This window comes from Auxenochlorella protothecoides (assembly GCF_000733215.1).
Source record: "Auxenochlorella protothecoides strain 0710 unplaced genomic scaffold scaffold108, whole genome shotgun sequence".
Lineage (NCBI taxonomy): Eukaryota > Viridiplantae > Chlorophyta > Trebouxiophyceae > Chlorellales > Chlorellaceae > Auxenochlorella > Auxenochlorella protothecoides.
The window spans coordinates 84,698-94,073 of record NW_011934241.1 but is presented as its reverse complement, the minus strand read 5'-3'; the positions used below and the strand labels follow the sequence as shown (position 1 = coordinate 94,073).

Here is a 9,376-nt window from a genome sequence, read left to right as displayed (position 1 = left end):
GCAACCGTGCTGAAAAATTGAAGGAAGAGGGTGGTGGCGGCGACGATGAGGGCCTGCATGATGACGAAGAGCCACAGCTTGCGCCACTGCTTCCAGAGAGGGAGGTCGGCCAGCAGGGCATCCGCACGCTTCACGTCGTTCTCTGTGGACATGCATGTGACAGGATGCTTGGCATGAGGCTGGAGGTAAGGGGAGAAGATGCATTGTTTGAAATAATTTATGCTGCAGACGAGTACAGATGCGCCCATGTGACAGGAATGTAGAGTGCTTGTCGGGAACCCGCACATAGCAAGATCCCAGACGAAGCCTTTTGGTCCTCACCCCAGCGGGTTCCCTTGGTCGGCCCGAGGGTGAAGGCATACAGCCATGTCACTGAGAAGAGGACATTCCAGCAAGTCCACCTGCACACAGATGGAATGTGGGAATGGCGGGTTTCATGTGCCCTCGGTCGTTGCAGACGCGCGTCAGCTGGGGCCGCACTTTCGGATCAGGTACGCAAGAGTTGATTGCCAAGGCCATGCGAGGAGAGACTCAAGGTAGAGCTGACCGGCCCCATGGCCCCCACTACGCACTGCACAAAGCTGCCCCAGATGGTGAAGGGAGAAAGGACGTCGCAGGTGCGCTGCACGGCGATAGCATTGCTGGTGATGAAGGCGATGAGGTTGACACACTGTGCCACTTGCTCCAAGAGGGACAGCGTCACTGCAGTCTTACGTCTGGGGGACCTGAACATGGAATAAGTAAGGGAGCAGGAACGGCCACTGGCTGACGGCAATGATATGCAGGAAGTAGGAGTGACATGAGGGCCTTGGCTCATGGGACAGGAGACATGCAAGGAACTGCTCCGTGGATGACAAATGGCAAACAACCTCAGCACAGCAGATAGGCAAGTCCAGTCAATTCACCCCCTGACCAGCAAAGAATGTAGCAGCTTCACCATCCCCCTCCCACCATCGCTTTTTGCACTTGTAAGAGCGGTACACGCGTCGAAGGAACCCCATCAAGGCGCCGCCAACTGCCAGTAAACAGGCGCAGCCAAATCCCAGATTCATCTTTGGCACGTCATTTCCCTCTAGGTAGAAGCTTTGATCCTAAGACAGAGGTGTGGGAGGGGTTATCTGGGGCCGTAACAACCTGCTGCAGCAGCTTGCGACTGCATTGTGACAGTGCAGCACCTATTCTCATAAGGCTCACCTTCTTGACCTTCCAGTACAGCGCCACCGACAGGACCACCAGACTCGCGATGTTGCCCATCTGAACTCCCACGATGCTGACCTGAGTGCAGGCAATGTTGGCGAGGAAGTGAGGGTCTGGCAAAAGGATATATATGCCGGTGCGCATCCCGCGGGCCACTCCGGTGGTCGCCACAACGCACCTTCATGCCCCGCTCCTGGATCCACTCGGTGCGGGTGATGACATCCTCATCCGGATTGTAATGAGGGCACTTGACGCTGAACCTCCCCGATGACCCGCTCTCGCTGTGTGGCGTCTCGGAGAAGGTGCCCGACTCCATAGACGAGGCGGTGTCCAGACCATCCGCCCTCCCGTCCATGCCTCGTGCGTCCTCCATGCAGCCAGAGATCGGTAAACTACATTAGAAGGGAATTACAAAGTCGAGCTGTGCCACTCTCACGCGGACGCTGAAGGGAACCAGCGTTCTGTGGGGGTCGCCAGATCTTACGTCACTTCAAACCCTTGATGGCGTCATTCAGATACTTCGAACAGTAGGAGAAAAAGGTACCTTGCCGGGTATGCATGCGTCTGCGTTGAAGAGACAATATAAATCAACCTGCCATAGGACACGCAGTCTGGTGTGGGTCAGAAGCCAGCTCCGCTGGACAGTGCAGCCTGTGAGATCCGGGGATGCAGCAGGCGTAGGTCTTTCCCTGCTGGATATCAATCGACCATTGAAGGACACAAGTATTGCTGGATTGAGTGAAGTCATGTTTGCTTCCCCCTCAACGTCATCGCTTCATGATGAAGCTGCACATGCGCGCCCGGTCATCGCCAGCAGCGGAGATGAAGGTGTAGTCCACGTCCTCCAGGTCTGCCAGATCTGCGCCCGCAGGTTCGCTTACCTGCAGAGAATACAATCAGGAGGCGAGAGATTCGATTCCGTCGCCACCATGCAGTTCATTGGTCTGTATAGAGCGGTTGAATATGCAGAGAGGCACCAAGCACAGAACTGGTCACGTGGGGACTCCAGATTCCGCATACTTCCCCCTCCTTGTTTGCCAGCACCTTTTGGAGACAACCGGTTTTCCTTGCACACATTTCCCCCTCAGTCAAAATCACTCACCTCCTCCCTGTCCATGCTCTCCTCGGCCGGCACGTCAGCGGCCTGTAGATCGCCCATGGACTCCGCCGCGGTGCCTCCCTCCACGCTGGTGTCGCACCAGGTGGACTGCGCCCGCTTTCCTTTCATCCGGAAGCTCTTCATGGCGGTGCAGACGGTGCTGGCCTCCTTCCCTTGGCACGCACGCATCCTGTACCGCTGCTCCGTCTTGATCGCGCGGGGCCAGACACACACCTCGCCGTCACCGGGGTCAAGCACTTCCCCGCCCGACTCCAGGTCAGCGGTGGCCACGGCGGTGTCCTGGGTCGGGGCGGGGCGGGTGGCCGCCTCCCGCGCTCGCTTGCAGGGCTTGAAGGCCTCGACCCACTGCCGCGGCCAGCTTGGGATCGACTGTTTGGGGGGAGGGGAGGGGGTTGGAGGAGTGGTGGGAGGTTGGTCGCAGAGGCAGGGAATGTTACGGAGATGCCCAGGCATCAACACGAATGGGATGAGGCAACTCCATGTCCGCCAGGGGACCCACCACCAACTCTGAAGGAAGAGGAGGATTCAAGATCTGGCTGTTCACCGGGATCCTCCTACCCCTCCACGCACCACATTGCCGCAGGAGCAATCGACCAGGCCAGACGTGCTGCGTAGCCCGGCGCTGAGCCCCTCCCTCTCCAGCCGCTCAAAGTCTGCCCAGGTGAGGCCAGCTTTCTCCAGCACCGCCCGCGTGCCTGTCGGGGGCAGGCACGAAGGATCGCATGAGGGAAGACCAAGGAACGGTGTGTGCGGCAACACGCCAGCTCGGAAATCTGTCCTGCTCCTGCACATGGACTCTGGTCAGTCGCACGTCACTCCACGGTCCCTGGAAAATTGAAGCCCACCCCACCCAGCCCAGGCGCACCTGCAGTCTGCGTCAGGTTCCTCACGCCGTCCTTCCCACCCATAATCGACTTGCGGCCAAACTGGGCGGCCAGCACCGCCATCATGCTACGCTGGTAGGACGTCAGGTAGTGGTCGCGCAGGCTGCCGGCTGCGCATGGCGGAGAGGGTCGAGTTGCTGTGGGAGGAGGATCTGCTGGACGAGAGGCCACGAGTCGCATGTGGGCCTGGGCACCTGCTCTGCGCCGCTGGCCATTGAGCACATGCTCATCAGGACACACGACGGCGGTATCACACCAGGCCTGCCGTCTGACCCTGTTCTCCAACCCCAGCCTCCCTGCCACCCTCCCCGAGCATCCACGCCAATGGACCTACTTCCAGGCATGCGATGGACAAACTGCTCGACGTACGGCGGCCGCACCAGCAGGTCCCCCCGCGGGTTGATCATCGCGCGGTGGCCCCCGCGCTTGTACAGGAAGAAGAACTTGCCGGCGCGCGTCACCGTGTCCTGTCGGGGTGGGTTGGGAGCAGGGGCCTGAGCACAGCTGATGCACGGTCGGCAGCGCGGCACACGTGATCCCTCTGGTCCGACACACCCGCTCCCCCCCCTCCGCGCAGTCTTTGGAAGGGCGGGTGACGGTGTAGAACCTTTCCAGGCTCCAACCCCCCATGGCCCCCTCCCCCCACACAACAGCAGAGGCCTCACGTCGCTGTTGATGATGTGCCACGTGTCCGGCACGACGCTGGCGAAGAGCTTGGCAAAGGCGTGGTTGCCCGTGCGTGGCGCGCCAAAGGTGTAGCACGACACCTCGTAGTGCTCGGCGTGGTTCATCTGGCAGTGCGTCATGACGTCGTAGGCGCACAGCGTGGCCAGCGCGCCGCCCAGGGAGTGGCCTGTGACGTACACCCGCACCCGCTTCCCCGGGTTGTCCTTGGACAGGCGGAGGAGCAACGACTTGAGACGCTTCATCAGCTGGAAGTTGAAGCCGTTGGCGGTGTAGGCATGGTAGAAGCCGGAGTGCACGCGCGGGACGCCGCCCAGCTTCCAGCACCGCTTGGTGCTGATGTTCTTGGGCCAGATCTTGCGCCAGACCTGAGGAGAAGGGTGATGTGGGGAGGCAGAGGGGGGCGACTGGTTGAGGGGAGAACCGAAGACACGCAGCGAGGCCATTGGGGATGGGCACAACACTGCCGGTGCATGTGGCTGCAGCCATGCACACTCCCAGAGCGGCCCCGCACCACCCACCTTGAGGTCCGAGGCGACGTTTGCCATGCTGGCGGTGCCGCGGAAGGAGATGACCATGGTGTCGTCGTTCCAGCCAATCAGGCATTTGGTGTCCTGGGACAGGACGCATTGGCAAGCATGAGGTAGTAGACAAGATGAGACAATCGGGCACCCCCTCATCTGCAGGCCTGCACACTCATCCCCAGGGTCTCACCATCTCCTCCTCCCACAGCATCTCAAACGAATGGAGGTCGTAGAGCGACAGCGCCGTGTCTACGCTGTACGCTGCCTTGGACTTGTTCTCCTCGTAGTCTGTTTCAGCATGGAGATGTGCAGGGGAAGGATGCGGTCGGTGCAGCTGAAGCGAGAGGTGGCGACCAGAGTCGACACATGCCTGTCGCCACGACACAGAGGCATGCTGGCACACCCTGACTGCCCCTCACCACGTACCATAGCATAGGAAGCACCAGTATATCAGCTTGATGGCCGTCTGGAAAGATTGTGTATGGGGGGAGAGAAGGAAAGTGAGTTTGCTTACCCCGCACAAACCCTTCACCCCCTTGACACCTGGGGTGCCACGGAATTCCATGCCCACACTCCTACCCACACGCACCTCAAAGCACCATATGGGCTCTGCATTCAGCTGCTCAGTGTCCGTGCCAGGTGGCAGGGAGGAGCTGCGCTCCTCCTTCTTGTTCTCGATGTCTCGCTCGGTCCAGGCAAACTCCTGGAGCCACACCTGTGGCAGATGCGGCAGGGAATGCGAAGGCCTGGAAGCACTGAGATTGCAGGGATGGCACTGGACAGGTATGCAGTTAGGTTTCCAGACATTATTCCAAGCGGGTCCTGCCTTCAGGATTCCCATTCTCCCGGTCACACACAACCAACACTCTTCCTACCCCGAGGATGGCCCCTGCGTCAGGCCGCTTTGGCGTCATGAGAATGGTGTTGGCGAGGACGATGGCCGTCATCACGATCTGAGCCGGTGGGCAAGGTGGAGTCACCGTTGAGTGATTCAAAGCAAAGAGTGGCATGAAATGCATGCCCTGCCCCCCACCATGCACCAGGGTCCATACAAATTGTCAGGACATGGTCAAGCAGCTGCTCTGAGAGCAAGCTTCATCAGGGAGTGAAGAATCTTCCCCCATTCCACCCACCGACCTGCATTGGCTGGTACCCCAGCCAGGACAGCAGCAGGGAGCCACATGAGTTGATGTCTGTGAATCTGAGAAAAGGCATGGAGGCAGGAGGAGGAAGGTGAGGGCAGCAGAGGGAGGACACTGCTGAATCGACAGGCACCATCATGTGCCTGCGGCATCCAATACATTCCGCAATATACAGGACTGAACGTCCCTCATGCTGCCCAAACCCCTCCTCATCCTACGTGTAGATGATCATGGAAGCCATGAAGACAATTATGGCCAGGCCTCGAAGCCGGACCTGGATGGAGAGAGCCGGGAGTGGAAGTGAGCCATGCATGGCGCGGACCATTTGTCACGGGCACTCACTCAGCCATACTCTTTCGGCCTACTAAAGGCGGAGTACCCCTCCCAAAAGACACACACACACACACACACATTGCCATGGATGCCGAGGCAGCCAGAAAGATCCATTCATTCAAGGTTCACCCCTATCTAGGTCTCCCATTGCTTGCAAACACAATACCTCAACCCCTCACTGACCACACCTGCAGCCGAATGATCTGATTACCCATGCGGAATTCGTTGTAGGGCTGCCCAGCCAGGAAGATGAACCCCTGGCGGATGTTCCAGATCCAGACAATCTGATACACCATGATCCCCGCGCTACAGAGCACCATGAGCACGACCAAGTGAGCTGCAAGGGCGTACGGAGTTCACCCAGTGAGATCAGAGATGCATGGAGTTAAGCATGAGGTCCAGACACCCCGTCTGCAAGCGCCTGCGAAGCTTTCCAGGCCACGGCTCCAGAACAAAACAATGCTCCTGGTCCCCCGTTAGATACCATCTTTGCCTACCAGCACACAGACACCCTTCCCCGAGTGGCAGGCGCCATGTACTCACATGGGATGTGGCAGTTGGTGGCTTCCCCTGGGCACATGCCGTTCTCCATGCCACCGACAGCATGGCTAATCTCTCTACTGAAGATGATGCCAGTGGCGATGATGAGGCCCTGGACCACGGCCCAGAGCAACAGCTTGCGCCAGTGTGCGCCATATGGCAGGTCCATCGCCATGGCGTCCCTGGCTGTGTTGTAGTGCTCTGCAGAATGGTGGATTGTTTGGGGGGGGGAGGGACGACCTCATCAGTGTCCTTAGGCAAACCTGTGTAGATCGCTCCAGATAACCCCAGCAACCCTGCGCAGAGGGAACACAGACGGACACAGCACCGAGCACAAAAGACAGCCCTTCTGAAATCACCCAGTCCACACACCCCAGCGGGTGCCCTTGAGGGGGAGGATGGACGCACTGCCGATCCATTGCAACAGGAAGATGGTGTTCCAACACGTCCATCTGCGAACGGTGCACAAGGTGGGGGCAGCGGTCAGGAGATGGGCGCGCCAGGCCATGGCCGACTCCCTGTATACATTGCTGGGTTGCCCATCATGTGCATCCCCGCCCTGGCCCCACCACTCACTGCACGAAGCCGCCCCAGATCACGGTGTAGGAAAGGACAGCACAGTCCTTGTCGACCACGTACGCGCTGCACACCACAAAGGCCAGCAGGTTGATGATCTGCACGACCTGCTCAATTCCGGCGTTGGTCACGCCCCGTCGCCGTCGCCGCGACCTGGATGGGGGGGCCGATGGGCTCAGCGCAGGGATTGCAAAGGCCTCTCAGGTCAAGACAGCGGGTGCCCAAGCCCTGGGCTGCTTTCGGAAGGTGGGGACTCAAGACGAGGGCTGTGGCCTGCAGCGGGCCGCAGCACACACCAAGAGAGGCCCAGCAGTCGCGCACCATCTCTTGCCAGAGCGATTCGAGCGTATGACCCGGCGCATGAAGCCCAGACAGGCGAGGAAGAGGGCGAGCAGGAAGGGCGCCCCGATGGCCAGGTTGATCAAGGGGACCGTGTTCATGTGCAGGTAGAATGCAGCCTCCTGCACGTGACAAGGGCAGCCAGGGCGATCAGGCGTCCAGGGAGGCTGTCAATGGAACGCTGCACACGGCAAGAGGTACCAGGCGGGAATGCAGTGGTTGGTGTGCAGTTGCTGTCCTTCCCCACCTTGGTCGTTTTCCAGTAGATCCCGACGAAGAGAAGTGCTATGCCCGCCAACGTAGCTAACTCCACAGAGAGGATAATATTCTGGCGGGGGGACATTGAGCAGGACTGTCATGCTTGAAGCCCAAGACGTTCCAAAGCCAAGAGGTTGTGCTCTACTATGCACACAGGATCCACATCATCACTTTGCTGTTGGATCTCCATGTTCCATTTTCCAACAACGCACCTTCATCGAGCGTTCGCCTATCCACTCCGCCCTGACTATGACGTCTGAGTCCGGATTATAATGCGGGGATATGGAGCTGCTGATTCCCGTGGACGCCTTCTCGAAATTGTCCTTGCCGGACACGGAGTTGCTAGGGTGTTCCAGGTCGGCACGCTTAACATCGCCCTCCACGGCGACGTCCTCCTTGTCGCGCGGGATATGGGCCGATGAAGTCTCATCAAAGTTTACTTCGACATCAGCGTCCGGCGCACGGCCTTCCATGGCACTTCTGGGTATCCTTCTATAACAGCGACTCGGGTGTTCGCCTTTTCAGCACACCAGACGGCCGCTCCACTTTATAGGAAGTGCGACAGCAGGAGCAAATATTATTATGACTTGACAATGGTTAGATGAGGAATTCTAGGCATCGACGGTAGTATCACTGGAGTAATGGAATATCGAAGAGACCGATCGCACAACCCCAGCACGGACCGCAGGAAAGGTTGAAGATGATGTCAAGGGTGACGTCAACGATACGATACAAACCCACCAAAAACATACGATGACTAGTATGGGCATGTAAATGCTCCATACATCGACACAAATTGAATGCGTGATGGTCATATGGATATTTGGACCCTGAAGGTGGTTCCTGACTACCTATTCCAAGAACTTGCACACAGATAGGAGAATGCCGCTATTATACACGACCTTCTACTGTGTTGAGCTGTGGTGCAGGGAAATCCCTTGACCCGAACGGAAAGGGCTGGATGCCCAGGGCCACTTCTCTGACGGCGTCTTGGGTCACGTCCTCCTCAAAGTTGGACAGCGGAGATGTGGCCTGGCCTGGCCTCTGCGATGCAAGTCTGGACGAGGGCCCATTGCTCGACCCTTTTCGTCCCCGGGTTGGGAGGCGTGGACACGATAGTAGGAAGCAGCAGGTGCACAGACCCTGCGACGAGATGGTTGACGAAGAGGAGAATGTTAGGAAGAGGACATGAGGATGTGTTGAGCTCCTGGGGAAAGCCAGTCACACTCCTGCTCATCCCCGGCTCATACCGAAGCATCATAGCAGCCTGCAAAAGTGGCATCATGCCGCTCCATGGTTTTGAGGTCATCGATCGTCAGCCCCACCTCCCTCAGCATATCTTGAGTGCCTGATTATCCGGTGGGGGGAGGGAACTTTGTGCGGGTGTGATTCTGTGCCGGATTCTGAACTGAGCAGGCAGACACTGACCTTTTGCAAAACACGAAACCCTGCCGCACGCCGCTCCCATGGACCAACCTGGCGCATGGGCCAGGACCGTGGCTGCCGACTTTCCTCCGGAAATGGCTTTTGCCCCAAATTGCGCCAGCAGGACAGCCGCGAAGCTGGTCCGGTAGGAAGACAGGTAGTGGTCATACAGACTGCCGCCTGGGCAAAGGGTGTGTATGGACTCGGGGATCAGGGCTTGAGACTCTTGGCGTTGCGATAGGTGACCTCAGCGGAGCCTGCCCACGCCCGATGTACACACAGGGCCATCTGGCGAGGGGGAACCAGCGTTTTCTCCGCAAGAGCCCTGCGCTTAGCGGGACCCGCGAACTTCCC

At 58.7% G+C, this 9,376-nt stretch overlaps 2 protein-coding genes across 2 annotated transcripts in view; both read right to left on the bottom strand.

Moving 5' to 3' along the window:
- Window positions 1–1,964: 1,964 nt before the first annotated feature.
- F751_0503 (Phospholipase A(1) DAD1, chloroplastic) lies at window positions 1,965–8,070 on the bottom strand (the record flags this gene model as incomplete). Its single annotated transcript, XM_011400070.1, has 19 exons — window positions 1,965–2,078; window positions 2,300–2,686; window positions 2,888–3,012; window positions 3,183–3,311; window positions 3,536–3,668; window positions 3,867–4,253; window positions 4,407–4,499; window positions 4,600–4,697; window positions 4,836–4,875; window positions 4,999–5,124; window positions 5,285–5,362; window positions 5,547–5,610; window positions 5,770–5,825; window positions 6,073–6,221; window positions 6,428–6,625; window positions 6,797–6,876; window positions 7,001–7,153; window positions 7,322–7,461; window positions 7,810–8,070. 19 exons carry the CDS (start codon window positions 8,068–8,070, stop codon window positions 1,965–1,967), a joined length of 2,811 nt encoding a protein of 936 aa, XP_011398372.1.
- A 771-nt stretch (window positions 8,071–8,841) lies between these two features.
- F751_0502 (Phospholipase A(1) DAD1, chloroplastic) overlaps window positions 8,842–9,376 on the bottom strand; it is a gene marked incomplete at both ends in the record, with an annotated part of 6,059 nt that continues 5,524 nt past the window's right edge. Inside the window, 2 exons of the mRNA XM_011400069.1 lie at window positions 8,842–8,945; window positions 9,074–9,202. Of these exons, the coding sequence (XP_011398371.1) occupies window positions 8,842–8,945; window positions 9,074–9,202 (233 nt within the window). The remainder of the gene's footprint in view (window positions 8,946–9,073; window positions 9,203–9,376) is intronic.